Source organism: Oncorhynchus mykiss, chromosome 16 (assembly GCF_057628025.1).
Source record: "Oncorhynchus mykiss isolate SJ-2025 chromosome 16, ASM5762802v1, whole genome shotgun sequence".
NCBI classification, from domain to species: domain Eukaryota; kingdom Metazoa; phylum Chordata; class Actinopteri; order Salmoniformes; family Salmonidae; genus Oncorhynchus; species Oncorhynchus mykiss.
The window spans coordinates 51,176,187-51,194,472 of NC_143037.1; the positions used below are offsets into that span (position 1 = coordinate 51,176,187).

An 18,286-nucleotide genomic window follows, 5' to 3' on the forward strand; every position below is an offset into this window, starting at 1 on the left:
AACGTTCTTCAGCCACCAACACGTTTATATCTCAGCCTGACGAATCCCTTGGTGGCTTTTCAAGTCCACCAGCTTTGGTTTTTGTCAGCCTCCACCATGAATTGACAGCTGGTGTCCCACTAAAATACACTTAGAATAGAGCCTCATTTGAACTACTCTGTGTGTCCTGTCCTCCTTTCCCACAGTGTACATACAGTGTCCACCGGAGTGTCCATTTTGCTCTCATCTCAAGAGCTCCTGCAGCTGTTTTGTAAAGAAACAGCCCAGTACTGCAAGTGACAGCTTTCAGATACTTGTCGCTTCCCTAATAATTTCCTGGGTGTAATCAATCATGATTTTTGTATTCATTCGTGAGTGATTGCCTATTTTGCATGTGGGTTAATGTGTGTAATTCTTGAGTTGTAATGCATACTTCCTCATTCTTCATGATTCCTGTGCTTTACCCAGCACAGTCTTAAAGGCAAATGTAGAGTCGGTTCATTAGGTATGGACTTGTTTGTTACGAGAAACGAGGGATAATACTATTTCTCCATTCACCACGGCTCTAATATACGAACGACTAGCAACAGCAAGCAGATCATGGGAACGTTATATCTTTTAGTTGATACGAGACTAAAGGATGTTTTTCAAAAGCTGAACCCAGAGCATGTATTTTTTATTTGTTCTCTACTTAACAATCTCTCAAGGTCCAAATTCCGTTTGCAGATTGCAGAGCTACCAGCTATCAGAGGTCAAATGAATGCATATGATTAGTATTTGTGACTCTTTCATCTGATACGTCAACCCAACAATAACAACATGTGTGAATACTCAGCTGTCCACCTTTTCATGCCAGCCAGGTGAAGGTGAGAGAGTGACAGAGGTGGTCTGGCCTCGTGATGTTGTGCTGCCTGCCAGGCAGATGGGTCAGAGAGAGGCAGAGTGGACGGTCCAGGCCCTGTCATCAATCCCAACCTTCTGCCAACCGCCATGCTGCTGACAAGGCATTTTCAACACTCTTTAATCTGCAGAGGAGAAAGATAAGCAGCATGCCGCTTTTAGATCTGCAGATAGCTTTGGGTTGTTGTTGTTGTCCGGAAGTTACTTGGGCTAGATAATAAGTCGTATATTTACAGAGTAGAAGGGGCCTGAATCTCTCTGCCAATGACAACGAGGGTTAGAGATTTCCAATTATTCTCTTGATTAATAATGTGTTATCATTATGTTTGGACAACATGGTTATTATTCCAGGTCTCTCAAACATGGTCTCATCAGATTTCCTTTATAAAACGTGACTCGGAATGTCATCCAGTAACTGACACAGAAACCTTGGGTTATCGTTGCAGGAGCATCCATTGTGTTTGCCCTCCATTTTGAAACAAGAGGCTGTTGGGATCCCAATAGATGTCGTCCTATCTGCATTGCTGCAGAAGCCCGGCTCTTTCTCTGTTTTCACTACAGCTTCACATGCAGATTGGCTCACTATCTCTGTGGCAGTATGATTAATCGGCCTATCTGGGGACAGGCTGGGGAATGGGGTTGGGGGAGGGGAAGAGGAAGACATGGGACTGTAAATGATCCCAGCCCAGGCCTCATACGGCATTCAAACAGCAACCCTGACCCTGAGTATTCTGAACGACCCCTCGGATAGTAGCTGAGTCACAATCAGCTGCAGGTAGGAGTTAGCTACCATTGTTTTATCCACGCCAGACAGTTTGTAAATCCTTCCTGTGGGACTGTCAGGACACAATGTTAAATGTTAGAGAAAGCTTTTCTTTGGTTCAGTTCAAACAGATCATCCACAAGGCTTTTCTTTTACTTGGAAGTGGTTTTGTGACAATTGAAGTTGAAGTGACATGAGGGAAAGAAATTATACAAGCTATCGACCGTGAAAAGACTTGGATTGCACTGTATTGCAGGTGGATTGAACTTTAGCCGGACTGCCAGGTGTCCACAATACATTTCACAGCAGGGTTTTGTGTTCATGCGTGTGTGTTTGTTTGTGTGTGTGTGTGACTCCATGTCCCTGTACATGTCCTCTCCTAAGGGACTGCTCAAGCAGAGCTGATGACAAAGTAGTGGTGATCAATGGCTGTATGAATGTGCAAATGTCACCCTCCCTGGTTATATGGCATTAAGCTGGAGAGATCCCTGTCTGTACAGGAATGGGAGAATTGGGGATGGGGAAGAATGTTCTTACCTACTGTAGGCATTGGTGTGGAAACCTGATAAGCTGAACCCTTTCCAGACCTGGTGCATTACTGAATGTCTTCTTGCTATCAAATATTTGTCTAATGCCCAGAGATTAGATTCCTCATTTTATATCTTTCAGAGTAAAGATCACAACCCAATGGCATGCTGTATTCCTGATCCTAAACTAATGTACTAATGTGGTCTTTGAGACGGGTTAACACTAGTAGACAAGCATGCCTTTGGGTTTGATGAGACAGGGCTAGGGCTGCAATGAGTCAGCTGGATACTGCCGCTCAATGCCTATTCATTTAATTGCAAGCTTTAATTAAAATAAATGACAGTTCCCTAATTGCAGACTAATACACTACTAGACTATTGGGGGCATTCAGTGTGGCACAAGCCCAGAAGGCTCCAGGTCAGAGTCAAACTGCAGGACACCATCTCTACATTGTCTTTAGCCCTTTGAATGTGGGACACTCCATTTTGTAAGATTTGACCATAGTCTCTTGACATTTTGTAAGATTTGACCATAGTCTCTTGACATTTTGTAAGATTTGACCATAGTCTCTTGACATTTTGTAAGATTTGACCATAGTCTCTTGACATTTTGTAAGATTTGACCATAGTCTCTTGACATTTTGTAAGATTTGACCATAGTCTCTTGACATTTTGTAAGATTTGACCATAGTCTCTTGACATTCTCTGAAAGCACCCCGAAGCAGTGCATACATGCTTTGCGACTAGTTCCAAACGTATCTGACTCTGTCCTCGTTATAGACTGAGCTAAGAGCTCCATAAACCTGCTGTGAGAATGACTGTTGTTTGATACATAATGGTTGTTGGCTGTGTTAGTAGAAAAGCTTCTGTCTGAAGTACACAGCTTTATTTAGATCACATTCCCCTAACATTTTGATTATTGGAGACAGAGAAATTGCCGCTGCAGATAATGTGTAGGAGGTTGCAGTGAAAAATACTGTCAAAAGAAAATGGGGCAAACGCTCCAAACATTGAGCTAGCTATGTGAGAGGATTGCCCGTGTCTCTCTCTGACAGATAACACTTCGAATACCACCTCTAGTCATCATCCACCAAATACAGTGGACATTAATTAAACACAGTGATTTGTGACATATTCAGCAGCCAGCTGTCTTTGAAAGAAACCCAGATAAGTACCAAAGTGGTTTCCACTGTCTCTTGTACTTATTATACTGTATATTCAGTCCGAAAATATCCGTAATGACTGCACTCATGAGACATTTGTGGCAATCTCAACAACCAAATATTTGAAATAACTTAGTTTCAGAGCCAGTCAGTCAGTCCAGATCAGCCTCTTCATCTCTTTCTCCATCAGATGATACATAAGCAGAGGCAGCAGCCATTCTAGTAGTTTCACAGTAATCCTATTAAAACTTGTGCTCAAACTAGGCCATTAAGGCTCTGGGAGCCCCCGGTCCATTTCAGCAGGGGTAAATTGCCTTGCCAAGGGAAGTAAAGAGTTTAGGAAACAAATCTGCACATAATATCTAATTGAAATGGCACCAGAAGCCTTTTACGCTCAACTTCTCTCAGAGTCAGTTAAGATGCGTGGAAACTCACGTTGGCCTATTGGCTAGCATTCTAATGCAAAAAAAGAAAATCACGAAACGAATCACCTGAGGTAGGCCTATAAGCCTAGTAAGTATAAGAGTTGTTCTATAGGAGGAGGGGCTTAATATGTTTAGAGTGAAGGCTTGGGTACTCAGTCGAAGAAAGAAAAACCACAATAGGCTATATCCAAAAAAGGTGTTCTGTTCAACCTTACGTCTGTCTGTCTGTCTGTCTGTCTGTCTGTCTGGCTCCTAATTGAAGTTATGTCCCTCTGTTCTTATAGGACTGGGATGATCAGCTCAAATAGACTCAGGGGAGGGCATCGTCAGGACTCCAGGAGTGAATCAACGTGACTACAGACAATATTTATTCTATTTCCATTAGCGTAACCAAGACGCTGATGTTCGTTTATGATGTCGCCGTGCCGTGTCATGTCTTGGAGCAATTCTTTTTTTATTCATTTCTTTGTCAACTTATTGCAATTAATTTGTGCCAAGAGTTGCTCTGTGCAATTTGGATGGATATAATTGCTCTGTGTTAAAATGGAAAGGACAAATATGTACACCTCTCTAGAAAATACACATATCTAAGGCCTATAAAGGACTATCTGAGTAAAAAGGCTGTCTTTACTGTCTTCACTGCTCAGTACAATTTCCATGTAGCAGTAAGATGTCATTCAAATGAATGTATAGAATGCAGGCTGGATCATCTGCAGGTCATACGCACCACCCATACAGTCCCAGATGACAGCCTGCTGTGCTGCGGGGGGCTAATACTTCCCATTGGGGTCATACATTAGATCACCTTGTATCTCACAGAGCCCCCGTCAATGCTGTCAAACCTACCCTAACAGTCAACCATCACAACGGCTGACCTTAGCTGAGCTAACAGTCCTTGTGAATATAACAGCCTTTTCACAATGACCACCGTCCAATACTTAATTTACCGCCCGGCTGCTCCTGTGACAGGTTAAAGGAAATATTCATAGCCTGTTATACATTAAAAAGTATAAGTAAGTTCATAGTATGTGAGGATCTTAAAACATCTAAGGTTAAAAAGATGCATTCAGTATTAGTTGATAGAGATTGATAACATTCATATAATTGTGTTAAAGTTAAAATCCGTCAAGCGTACAAAGGGTACGAATTGTGAGTAATGTGTAAACGTTATATTGATTACTTTATTTTGTGGTGCCTAAAAGTGTTAATCTGTGATCTACGAAATGCTCTTAATCTATGAGCCGGAGATCGATTGCTCTGGTCTCCACCCATATTCCTGGGGAAATCGCGGTCTTTTCTCATTGAACTAAAAGTTCAATTGAGAATACAACACCGGCCTCCCGGATGGCGCATTGGTTAAGGGCGAGTCCCTGGGTTCGCGCCCAGGCTCTGTCGTAACCGGCCGCGACCGGGAGGTCCGTGGGGCGACGCACAATTGGCCTAGCGTCGTCCGGGTTAGGGAGGGATTGGTCGGTAGGGATCTCCTTGTCTCATCGCGCACCAGCGACTCCTGTGGCGGGCCGTGCGCAGTGCGCGCTAGCCAAGGTTGCCAGGTGCACGGTGTAGCCTCCGACACATTGGTGCGGCTGGCTTCCGGGTTGGATGCGCGCTGTGTTAAGAAGCAGTATGGCTGGTTGGGTTGTGTATCGGAGGACGCATGACATTCAGTCTCTCCCGTTGTAGCAATGAGGCAACATAGTAGCTACTACAACAATTGGATACCACGAAATTGGGGAGAAAAAGGGGTAATAAAAATAAAAAAAAGACAATACAACACAAAAAATGCTAACATGTCAAGAGTGTTTAAGGTGTGTCTTAGTAACGTCTTGAGGAAGTTAGTTAAGTTTGAAGAGAGTAATATTAGCCCTGCTCGGTTGTAGCGAAGAATAGCAGAGTAGCAGAGTAGCTGCCATTTTATGTTGTTAATAAGATATTTTGCTGTGTTATTTGTATAATGTTTTTTCTGTTTTGTAATGTGTTACTTTTGTAAAATGATTGAACTAAAAGTTGAATTGAGAATACAACACCGTATCACTCTCGTGATTATTTCTCCCCTGTTTTCATGGGCGTAACACTCCCAGCATCCCAGCAACATTGCCCCCCAGCCACAGCCCACATGCTCGTATGACCAATTTTCCCTTTACATGAAGTGACCATTTTGAGCTGAATATACAGAGGAATATCAACCAGCTTTGCCATGGTTTAGAATTATGTATTTTCCTTCCAAGTAGAGTAAAGGGGAGTGTAATCAAAATGTTAGCTCACTTCCGGACACAGGCAGGGCACTAGCAAACAGCTGTGCAGGAGTGGGATGGAGGTGAGGTTGTCAGGGACCAGGGGAAAACAGAGGACTTGTCCATCCGTCTGGCTGTACGAGTGTGTTAATTAATCATAGTCAGGGAACTTGTTGTGTAATGTAGCAGCTGCACTACTACTGCTCAGTGCTTAGTGCTCTCTGTCCTCAGATTATTTTCTGCCAGGACTGACCAGCGTGCTAATCAGCCCTCTGAGAAACAGAGACGCTCTGATGCATATAGATGGAGCTACTAGCAGCCCAGGCAGGAAACTCCCTTCAGCATGGATGATGTTGTCACACTGCCAGAAATAATGTTAATCCCATTCACTTCCTCCTATACCTCATCAACATACTGTACATGTATGTTTTTAAGTGTATGTCTTAAGTATGTCACATCATCCACAGACGGCAAAGTAGGATCTCTGTAGCTATATGATACACTATGTTTTGGTTTGTTCTATGCCCTTTCTTGACTGTGGTAGGATAATTAGCTAAGCGCCTTGCCCATGGGTACCTTTGAAGGGTTCAGAGGGATCAGTTTGGATTTCTTTGCCATTGACCTGTCTGGCCCATAATTACATTTCACTTTTGTTTAAGCTGGGTAATATGTTAGCTAAGAGAACACCAGAACACACAAGGGAAACACAATGTGGTGTGTTTGCATGCGTGTATGTGTGCGTGTGTGAGAGAAAGATAGGTAGATAGATATAGAGAGAACTTTCCATACTGAGGTGTCCATACTGAGGTGTGACTAGAATGTGCTTTATTCATTACTCAAGGGCTTAAAACCCCAAAATAAAAATGACCTATAAATACTAAAACAAAGTAGTGCAGCAATTAGATAGTAATTACTGTAATGCCTTCTCTCTACCATAGCAAGATACACCCCCATTACTAATGTACATGGTAATGACAATTGAACAGAGTGCCTCTTTATTGAAGTTTTCTGCCTAAGCTAGCTTTGCCATCATTCGTCAGTGAAACAGAGTAAATATTGAACTTAGGATTATACAACGCTCCAACATTGAGTCTACCCAAACATTGTTGATTTGAAAAAGCCACGTTCCTCTCTGCTTACCAACAGTAATTCCCCTCGCATCCACATCTCAGCTAGTAGTTCGCAAAAATACTGCAAACCACAAATGAGCTGTATAATTTCCTACCTTTTGTGGTGTGATTATTTGAAGTCAACAACGGTTTCTGAGAGCTGCTCTTTATTCCAGTCTGTTTATACGCAGATGAAGAATACAGGCTAAGAGCCCTTGATTGGCATCCAATTCTGAGGCAGTGTGCTTAGTGATGAGGGACATATCATACCAGGAGCCATGTTGCTCAGGGATGTGGAGGACAGCCATTTTGTTTGAAGTTATGAGGAGAAGTAGAGGAGTCACTAACTAACCGTGAGAAACACACTGAGAGATGGAGCTCTACAGATAAAGCTGTTTCTTGTCACAGATCTGTAGCTAGTTGTTTAGTTAGTACATTTTTCATTTAAAGCAGTGGAAGTAAGTATTTGCCAATGTTTTGTTCGTCTGATATGCTGCCTCTAAGGACACGTCTAGATGGATTAAGTGTTACTTTAGAATTGTGACTGCAAGGTTTAGAAAAGCTCTGTCCAGACCAGTTGTATAGTCAAACAAAATGATTCATGGGAGACTGCATTTCATGTAGTATTTAGACAGCATATTCATGATAAGATATTGACCAGACTATTGTACACATATAGTTAGGGCATTAAGGCAGAAGAAAGACGTTCTATATATTGATGTTTGTTTGGCTGTTTATTTGGCTTGTGTTGTAAAGGAGGTATTTCTCATTGAATTTAAAGCCTCCTTCAAAGGGAAAACACCATCTATAATGAATTCACCAGCAGTAAGTGGTAAGAGCTGATCATAAAGCAGGGATAATGACTGCCATGAAGCATTGGACTAACCCTGGTCCTCTGAGCCCTCCCGCGGCCTGCCACCTTTCGACAGGAGAAGACATAAAACGCTTCACCGCACCATCTCTCCCAATGTTAATTCAGTTCTGCATAGCCTAGTCTGCCCTGGGGGTCAAACAGAAGGATAAATCTACCCGCCTTAGAGCCTGGCTGGCTGGTGATTATCACTGGGTTGTTGCTCACACAACCCAAACACCCAACACTAAGTCTTCACAGCCAAGAGTTGGACTACGATGACTGTTGTTGGCTATGTGTGACACATACCTCATGTTTAACAAATGTCTGCCCCCTGATACAGCCCATCAAACCTTTGGCATGTTTTGTAACAGACATGCCCCACAGCCAATCAGACGCAGCGTGCTATTTGTAAGAATTTGATTGGGTGGGTTTGCCTTACACAGGTGGAGGATCCACACTGTGATTCCCCCAGTGGCTGGATGTCAGCAATTACTATCAATTCTGGGCAGAGCAAGTACAGACAGGTCGCCTCCCCTAACACCCCTGGCTTACAGGCTGGCTGAACATTCAAAGTCTTTGATGTTATTTCACATTTACATTTTAGTCATTTATAGCAGACGCTCTTATCCAGAGCGACTTGCAGTTATTAATCTTAAAATGGCTAGGTGAGAATCACATATCACAGTCGTAGTAAGTACATTCAAGACTGAAATGTATAATCCTGTGTTGCTCAGTTGGTGGAGCATGGCGCTTGCTATGCCGGGGTTGTGGGTTAGATTCCCATGGGGGACCATTATGGAAAGTATGAAAATGTATGCACTCAGAGTAAATTGCTCTGGATTAGAGTGTCTGCTAAATGACTAAAATGTCCTATTTACGATACTCTGTGACCTATCTACTGTATTTCAGCAAAATAGAATGTGTTTAAATGGAAGAGCAATGAAATCCAGAGTCTTGAGGCAGAGCATTTAAGATGAGCAAGATGGTGGAGAAAGAGGAGAAACTATTAGGCGAGATGTCAGGGAAAACACTGTTTACATGGGGTGTGACACAGATAGCATGATGGTACACTATAGCTCCTGTCTGTAGACTGAAAATCTTCCCCACAATGCAAGTTATTTCTCCAAACATAATTTTTTTTAAACCCACTGTAGTGTTTGAATAGAATCCTAACTGACTATTACTGTAATTGCGTGGGTGAATTTCCCTCCTCACTAACATTTTCTTTTCAAATGAAATTTTGCGGAAATGTGTTTTTAATACAACTACGGCTTATGATTCACTTCAAAAATGATTTGTTATCCCCTCATGGTCTTCTTTCGCTTAGCCAATTTAGTAGTTGCAGTCTTTCCACAAGCCATTTGTCTTCTGCAACATCAACTTGCAATACGTCGCAAACATACGTAATTCTAGTGTCATACCACATTCCTAACTAGTTCTAGTCCCTCGGAATAATATACAGATGATCCTTTCTGTTGTCAACTTCATTCAAGTGTTCACCTGCAGCGATTGAGACAGACAGTATCTTCATCAGTGGAGCGGAGGATTGGCGATTGAGAAATTAGAAATCCTTTTTGTTTGCCAATATCGCCATTGCTTTAATGGAATCAGATAGAGAAGTCTCCTTTCATTAGGTTTGTCATCCTTCACAGCCCCTCTCTGAATCTGATTACAGCTCAATCACTCATCACTTGACACAATTCTGCTCACACTCCGCTGCTGTTTTGTCGCAGTTTGACTCCTAGCCCCGATAACAGCTTTGTGACTAAATAACTGTTTTGACCACGCACAGAGCCAGCATCAGAGAATCAAAGCTGTCTTTTGCTGGCTCTGGCACTTAACTTCACACTATTCACACTACTACACTGATTTGGCTCAGGCATTTGTGATGCAAAATGCAAAGATAGATACAATGTGCTGCTAAAAGGAGCCTGTGTAGTATTACAAATGATGCACCTGAATAGCAACAGCCTTGCTCCAAGATTGTCCAGAATGTTAAGGACCTGTGTGTGGCCTTTATGACTCGGTGTTAACAGCCCTCTTTCTCTATTCATAGGGACTGTGTTTGGTCTAGCTGTCTAGGATGAAGTGGAACCTGTTCAAGAAAAAGCCTGAAGCCATGGTTGGACCTGAGCCCACCGGGGCTGCTGTCTTAACTGTGGCCCCTGGCCCCGTGGCCTCCACCGCAGCTGACAACTCCACAGAGGCTGTCAAGAACGGCGACTTCGACGACATCAAGAATAAGTTCCTCAATGAGATCGACAAGATCCCATGTGAGTGCCTGTCTGGTGAGAGGCTGGGCTGGACGTTGCACAGCAACTAACACTCAGACCTGTCCAGATGAGATTTCATGACTTTTATTGATAATACTCTAAAAACAATGGCTTTGGAATTAGATCTGTTCTTCCCCTGAAGCCATTGACGTGCCCATTATGCCATTATTCAGTATCGATCAGGTGGTGTTGTTCCTAATGGCATTCTCTAAAAATCGAATTTGCACCAAATGTAATTGTTAACTAAGCAAGGGCCTCTATACTATGACTTTGGCCTCTCATATCAATCAGCAGGGGGAAATCATTGGTTGGTCAAATGTCAAACCGTTCTCTTTCTTTGTTATGTGTTTGTGTGTGTCTGTGTGTGTTGTGTTTGTGTGTGTCTGCGTTTGGGTGTGTATAACAGTGCCGTCATGGGCCATCATCGCCATCGCTGTGGTAGCTGCTACCCTGATTCTCACCTGCTGCTTCTGCATCGTTAAGAAGTGCTGTTGCAAGAAGAAGAAGAACAAGAAGGGCAAGAAAGGGAAGGGTGAAATGGGAATGAAGAACATGAAAGAAGGAGAGGTATGTTCAAACCTGGGGGTGTATTGTCATGAAGGAGGACCCTGCATTTCACACAAACTAACTTTGGCCTACATTGCCTTAAAGCTATAATGACAAGAAAGCTGCAAAGCTTTAAAGATTGTGGATGCTTAACCTGAGGAATATGTACCAAATAATGCATCCCCAAAAAATTATTTTTGGGATAATGGATCATTCCGACTTGGAAATAATAAATGTATTAAGTTATAAAACATAAGAAATAAGATGTCAACAAACACTCAACAAAAAAAGTTGCTCTTTCAGTAGAATATTTGTCAATAGCAGCATAGAGCATCTATTGTCCCCTAATTAATAACCACATCACTTAGTGGATGGCATGGTGAAAATTGAGCCATGTCTAGACATTTACAATTTATAGCAATTTAAATATATTGTAGATAATTTAACCCATCATTGAACTGTCAACATCTCGAGAAAACATTCGCCCTTCCTTCTTCATTTCTTGTTGTTAAATATTGTGTATTTGTCAGAAATGTTTAGTTCTGCTTTCTCTTGTGCATTGGGACCTGGATAAAAATGACACAGCTGAGCACTTTTGCATGGGGCAATTATACTATTGTGGATGGAATATAAAGTGTACCAATTACATGTAGCACAAAACTGCCACGGCAAAATTATAATTCTAAATAGTCCATAGTGGTAATGTGGGGCTAAATGTCTAGTGTGCCATAGATCATTTTATGAAGTACATTATGAGTCAATTTAACATTCAACAACAACAACAGAAATATCCAAGCACTGATGGAATTCATTAAAACACAGTGCCCCTTTAGAGCTTGGAGGGGAGTATGATTATGTTAATGTCTACAGTTACTGTCTCAGGTGGGTTCTAGAACTGTGTCATTTTCCCTTGGCCCTATAGTGTAGTTGTTGACTCTGCCTCTGCTCTAATTTCCCTCTCTGGTGTCTGCTGTGAGTTCAATATTTTCCTTTCTCTCTGCTCTCCTCTTCCTCCTTCCTGCTTTGTGTCTTATGTGTGCTCCGTGTATCTTGACTGTGGTGGACTTCTCTGCCTACGGTAGGTCTGACGGCACGCGGCGCCCCTCTCTGGCCACTCTGTGTAAGCGCAGACCAGAGCAGGGGGAAAGGTGGTGGTGGGCTGGGCTTGTGGAAGGGGATTTGCAATGATGACAGTGGGTGCTATGGCTTTCTAAGTCTTGCAAGCTTACTGTAGGTGCTGTGGGTGCTTGAGGGTCTAGCTATGGGAGCGATTAAGCTGCTTCGCAAGTCCACTGATTTGATATGTTGCCACACCGACTGCCATGATGATGTCTTGAGTATCTATAGAGAGGTTGCAATTTGGGTAAAATATATATTTTTAAACGATATGACCTCTGAAGTGGAAATGTTTGAAATGGTTTTGAAATGAACGTGAAACTCATCCTATGGTTGATGAATGATGACGAGTGCACTGAGGCAACCCAGTAGAGATCACTAACATGCATGTGCAAAGGGTGAGGTTGGCTATTTGTCAAATTATGGGTGAAACTTTACCTCATTGAGATCATTAAACATGTTTGCACAATCGTGTTATCTAATCAAGCACATTATTGTGCATAGTAATCATCACAGAAGTATTTTACAGTAACTATAATACAAGTATTTTACAGTAACTATAATACAAGTCTTTTCCATGCTCTGCTTTGAGTGTGAAATTCAAATGTCATTTCTACAACCTAAATTCAGCTGTGCAAATATGCTCAGAGATCAAGGTGAGATAAAGTGGTTTGTATCTCTTGACAAAGACCAACTCAAGCCCTTTCAGAAGGTACCATTGAATGGCCACAACTTGACTTGAGAGTAATTATCCTGGATGACCCATGATGCTGCTGACCCATTAGGTTTTAGTCAACGTGTCCCTTCCTCCCTGGAGCAGTGGTGTTAGTGGAAAAGAATGGTGGGCCAGAAAGTTTGACCACTGGTTAAAACGTGAGCCGCATTTGACTTCTCGTTAGACAGCATGATTCAAATGTACAACCCAGAGGTAAGTACAGTACACCAATTGACCGCATAGATATGGATTTCATAACTCCACGAATGCGCTCACGAACCAAAAGTCATCATAGTTATGACAATGGGGGCATACTTTCGGACATACCGTTCGGTATCCTTAAATCCCACTGCATGTATGGTATGATTTAGACTGGAACTCTCCAAAATAGCATGACATCCTATGGCTGTGCAATTTTCACGTACACAGTTTTTCAGGATTGCGAGGCATGCAATCTTGACTACCAAGATTATTAGTGTTGTTGATACAATCCTTACATGTACATCAGAAGGCTATAAGAGACTGGGAAGAACTGAGTCATTTCATCTACATTTTTCTCTATATACGGACTACTGTATTCTCCTGCATTGTGTGGCCTGGCATGCTCGAATGCAAAGCATTTACCACAACAAATTTACAGAATGCCACTATAAAGAGATGGGGTGTGTGTGTATGTGTGCATGCGTGTGTTTATAGAGGGAGTGTATGTGGGCTTGTGTGCTTACGTATGCTTGTTGTTGGTTAAAAGTATGCTCAGTTAATGTGAGGTATATACAGTATGTAAGGCTGTGTATGCAAGGGTGAATACAGTGTCTGTGTGAATGTGTTAGTAATTGGGTGGGTGTTTGTGTCTGTGAATGTGTGTTGTGTGTGGATGGCTGTCTGTGTTTTAGAATACAACGTAGAATGAGCTGCAGACTGCCCCGGTTCCTCTTCCAGGGTAAGCTCTGCGGTGAATAGCATGGCCCTACTAATTTACATATTGAGTAGTTTATGTGTCATGCACAATATTTAAAAATGAATATTCAAAAAGGCATGCAAAAAATCCCTTAAATGGGTCAGTAATTCTACCATTAAAAAAAAAATGTATTTCACCTTTATTTAACCAGGTAGGCTAGTTGAGAACAAGTTCTCATTTACCATAGTGTCATGGTTAGCTATTTTGTTAATTGTATGATCATATGAACTGACAATGGGATTTGTAAATGTTACCAATAACTATAGATACTGTACAATACATCTGTAACAAGCATTGTGTATTAGCAGAAGTTATTAGCTCATATCTGCTGTAGACAAGTGTTGCTTGTCAGTGGAGGTGTAATCACTGCAGGACATGTTGTGGTATATTTGACTCTTATCACTCTATTGTAGAGTGTTGCAATGGGATAGATTCTCAACGTTTCAGAAGCATGAGTAGTTACAGCGATCACAATCTCAGATCTGATCCAATCTATAGTGGGGGCTGGGGCTACCCCTGTTGCAAACTCTGACTACATATTGACTGATTTACTTCACATTTTCTTATTTTTTACATTCAGTATATCCCTCTATTTCTCTCTTCTGTCAATGACTATACAGTAAATAATGAACAATGAATATAGAGTGCAAAAGCAAATGGTGTCACCCAAGGAATAGTGAAATCAAGTCATGTTGCAACTAAGGTCATGTATGAAAAGATGTGCACACTGCACTGGTAACATCTGGGTAAACGAGTGGGGGGGAAGTGGCAGGTGCTGTGACTAACCAGACTGCTGAAGAAGAACCTATAGGTGCTTTTTACTCTCTCTGTTCAAATGTCTGACGCCCCCTCCGGCCCCCTTGTCATTCTAGAAACAGGACGATGATGATTATGATGAAGATGACGCTGAGACTGGTATGACTGGAGATGAGAAAGAGGAAGAGGTGAAGGAGAAAGAAAAGCTCGGGAAGCTTCAGTACTCCATAGATTACGACTTCCAGGACAACAAGGTGGGTGTTTTGACTTGAACAGGTGGCTTTCTTACGACCCATTAGCTTAAATAGACTATTTTACTGTGTTGGGAAAAAGTCCAAAAATAAGCTTCAGTGCGCAAACGGCCTAAGCCTTTAGTCCAAGTTAGTTTTCAAAGCAATTGATTTATGCCATTTGGTGAGTGTTTTTTAGCCTCCAAAACAATGCAGCTTTGAATGAATATGTCTTGGTTGGGCAAAAGCCAAGGACAGCAGTAAATGTGACATTTCTGACACTAAAGGATTGATTCAACCCATCATTCTACAGTTATCCTTTCAGGATAAAATCAGTCAAACTTTTACCAAGACTCCATTCCTTGTTTGTGTTATATAAGCAACGTATGAATGGATTTCCTTGACCTGTTACGCAGCGTTTGCTCCGTCCTCTTACTCTTCTGTGGAGAATCTTCTTTGTTCACTGAGACCTTGAGGACCGCACAACAGACTAAAGCATCGTAACGTGTTATACAAGCATAAAGCAAAGGCTTTCTTTCATCTGTTCAAATAAATATCTGTTCCAAGAACAGAAGGTCGTCTCCGGAACTGTGAGCTGACACTTTCTGGGTACATAGTGCATTGAGGCAGATTGACTGACCCCTTTGACCCTTGACCCCTGACCCACAGCTCACAGTGGGCCTCCTCCAAGCAGCTGATCTCCTCTCCATGGACAGCGGTGGCACATCGGACCCCTATGTCAAGGTCTACGTCCTCCCAGACAAGAAGAAGCATTTTACCACCAAAGTGCACAAGAAGACACTGAATCCAACCTTCAATGAGACCTTCATCTTCAAGGTAGGCTACTGTACTTTGATCTCTCTCCTATACCGTATATCAGAATTCTAAAGATAAATCTAATAGTCCTAAACTATGGTGGATGACCAGACCATAACTCCTGCCAGACAGCCAGTTTCCCAAAGCCTGATGCATCAGCTATGCTTTCTCTCTCATTCGATTCATCTGCTTGACTGATGTTTCAGATAACACCTCATAATTATGTCAGCAGCATATCACCCTGCATACCACTGCTGGCTTGCTTTGAAGCTAAGCAGGGTTGGTCCTGGTCAGTTCCTGGATGGGAGACCAGAAGCTGCCGGAAGTGGTGTTGGAGGGCCAGTAGGAGGCACTCTTTCCTCTGGTCTAAAAAAATATCTCAATACCCCAGGGCAGTGATTGGGGACACTGCCCTGTGTAGGGTGCCGTCTTTCAGATGGGACGTTAAACGGGTGTCCTGACTCTCTGAGGTCATTAAAGATCCCATGGCACTTATCGTAAGAGTAGGGGTGTTAACCCCGGTGTCCTGGCTAAATTCCCAATCTGGCCCTCAAACCATCACGGTCACCTAATAATCCCCAGTTTACAATTGGTTTATTCATCCCCCTCCTCTCCCCTGTAACTCTTCCCCAGGTCGTTGCAGCAAATGAGAACGTGTTCTCAGTCAACTTACCTGGTAAAATAACGGATAAATAAAATAATGGAGATTTCCCAATCCACTGCAGACTCCCTGCATCTGATACCAGCTAGCCTCCACAAGAGTCAGCGCCTTGCATGTGTAGATGCCCAGATGCTTTTACACACACCTATTCTTTATAAGAGTAGTCCTCCTTTAAAACAATCTCTATTTTTCCCTCGTGTTTGTTTCATTAAATTAGGGTAGAAATATATCCCTATCGTATAAAACTATTATAAAAATGCCATATATCTGGTAATATCTGAAGTTCAAAGACATTATTAGATGATTTATGAACCATGACTTACAAGCTATTCTTCAGATATTGTGTAACCACTGTCTAATGTGTACGGTGTATATATATGACTCTAATTTCAGCAACCAGGAATAGCCTCAAGCGTCCCAATGTTAGAATCTAATTAAAGCTACAGTCTGTTCCCAGGTGCTTTCATTAATGTTAGTGGGTGTGTGTGTGTGTGCGCGCATCTGTGTGCAAATGATGGAGATCAGATGTATAGACTATTCATTAAACTCAATTCTGGCTAGAGAATGTGACTGGAAGAGCTTGGCCAGTGATAAAGCATAACTTTTGAAGCCTATGAGCTGAGCTGATCTGAGCAGGGGATAGGATGGGATTGAGCTGAGCTGATCTGAGCAGGGGATAGGATGGGATTGAGCTGAGCTGATCTGAGCAGGGGATAGGATGGTATTGAGCTGAGCTGAGCTGATGTGAGCAGGGGATAGGATGGGATTGAGCTGAGCCGATCTGATCTGAGCAGGGGATAGGATGGGATTGTGCTGAGCTGATCTGAGCAGGGGATAGGATGGGATTGTGCTGAGCTGATCTGAGCAGGGGATAGGATGGGATTGAGCTGAGCTGATCTGAGCAGAGGATAGGATGGGATTGTGCTAAGCTGATCTGAGCAGGGGATAGGATGGGATTGAGCTGAGCTGATCTGATCTGAGCAGGGGATAGGATGGGATTGAGCTGAGCTGATCTGAGCAGGGGATAGGATGGGATTGAGCTGAGCTGATCTGATCTGAGCAGGGGATAGGATGGGATTGTGCTGAGCTGATCTGAGCAGGGGATAGGATGGGATTGTGCTGAGCTGATCCGAGCAGGGGATAGGATGGGATTGAGCTGAGCTGATCTGAGCAGGGGATAGGATGGGATTGTGCTGAGCTGATCTGAGCAGGGGATAGGATGGGATTGAGCTGAGCTGATCTGATCTGAGCAGGGGATAGGATGGGATTGAGCTGAGCTGATCTGAGCAGGGGATAGGATGGGATTGAGCTGAGCTGATCTGATCTGAGCAGGGGATAGGATGGGATTGTGCTGAGCTGATCTGAGCAGGGGATAGGATGGGATTGTGCTGAGCTGATCTGAGCAGGGGATAGGATGGGATTGTGCTGAGCTGATCTGAGCAGGGGATAGGATGGGATTGAGTTGAGCTGATCTGATCTGAGCAGGGGATAGGATGGGATTGAGCTGATCTGAGCAGGGGATAGGATGGGATTGAGCTGAGCTGATCTGAGCAGGGGATAGGATGGGATTGCGATCCAGTTAAAGGAGAACGCCACCTCCCTTCCTCCCGTTTGACTGCTGACAGGCTGTACTGTTTTGTTCTGCTGAGTGAGCAGCACACAATTCAGGCTGGCTCTCGCCCTCTGTTCCTCTTATCCCACTAATCATTCCCATACGCCCATCACTTCTCTGGGGGCGGAGAGAGCATCAGCTCTCATTGCAGGGAAATACAGTCCAGACCCATTATAGAGATGACCAAAGAGGTCCAAGATACTCTGCCCTCATTTATGCACTTCCATATTGTGAGATTCTTTGGATGCTACATACAGCTATTTGTGCATGTCTGGCTCTTATCATTCAAGGTCAAAGTATGTAGAACAGGTTAAAAACAAATCTGAAATGGCATTGGCAAACCTGTTCTCAAAGACTCGTTAACACTCTCCTCAGCTAAGCAAAGGTGTTCTTGCTTCAGAGGGTAACATTTATAAAAGATGGTGCTAGTAATGTTGATGTTTTTCAGATTCCATTCCAAGAGATGGGTGGCAAGACTTTGGTCATGCAGGTCTTTGACTTTGACCGCTTCTCTAAGCACGACGTCATCGGGGAGGTGAAACTACCCTTGCACAAACTGGACCTGGCCCAGCCACTGGAGGAGTGGAGGGACCTGGACAGTGCAGAGAAAGAAGAGGTAAATGTGGAGTACTATCTCCCCACTTTCACTC

The 18,286-nt window shown here is 43.0% G+C and overlaps 1 protein-coding gene across 10 annotated transcripts in view; it reads left to right on the forward strand.

Annotated features, from left to right (window-relative positions):
- LOC110492174 (synaptotagmin-1) overlaps window positions 1-18,286 on the forward strand; it is an 83,834-nt gene that overhangs the window by 57,048 nt on the left and 8,500 nt on the right. For 5 of the 10 annotated variants that reach the window (XM_036947127.2, XM_090203189.1, XM_021566254.3 and 2 more), the window contains 5 exons: window positions 10,010-10,226; window positions 10,633-10,793; window positions 14,434-14,571; window positions 15,217-15,384; window positions 18,085-18,252. In XM_036947127.2, coding sequence (XP_036803022.1) covers window positions 10,037-10,226; window positions 10,633-10,793; window positions 14,434-14,571; window positions 15,217-15,384; window positions 18,085-18,252 — 825 coding nt within the window. In that variant the 5' untranslated portion in view covers window positions 10,010-10,036. The remainder of the gene's footprint in view (window positions 1-10,009; window positions 10,227-10,632; window positions 10,794-14,433; window positions 14,572-15,216; window positions 15,385-18,084; window positions 18,253-18,286) is intronic. The other 5 variants (XM_090203192.1, XM_090203193.1, XM_090203191.1 and 2 more) reach the window with 1 other exon arrangement.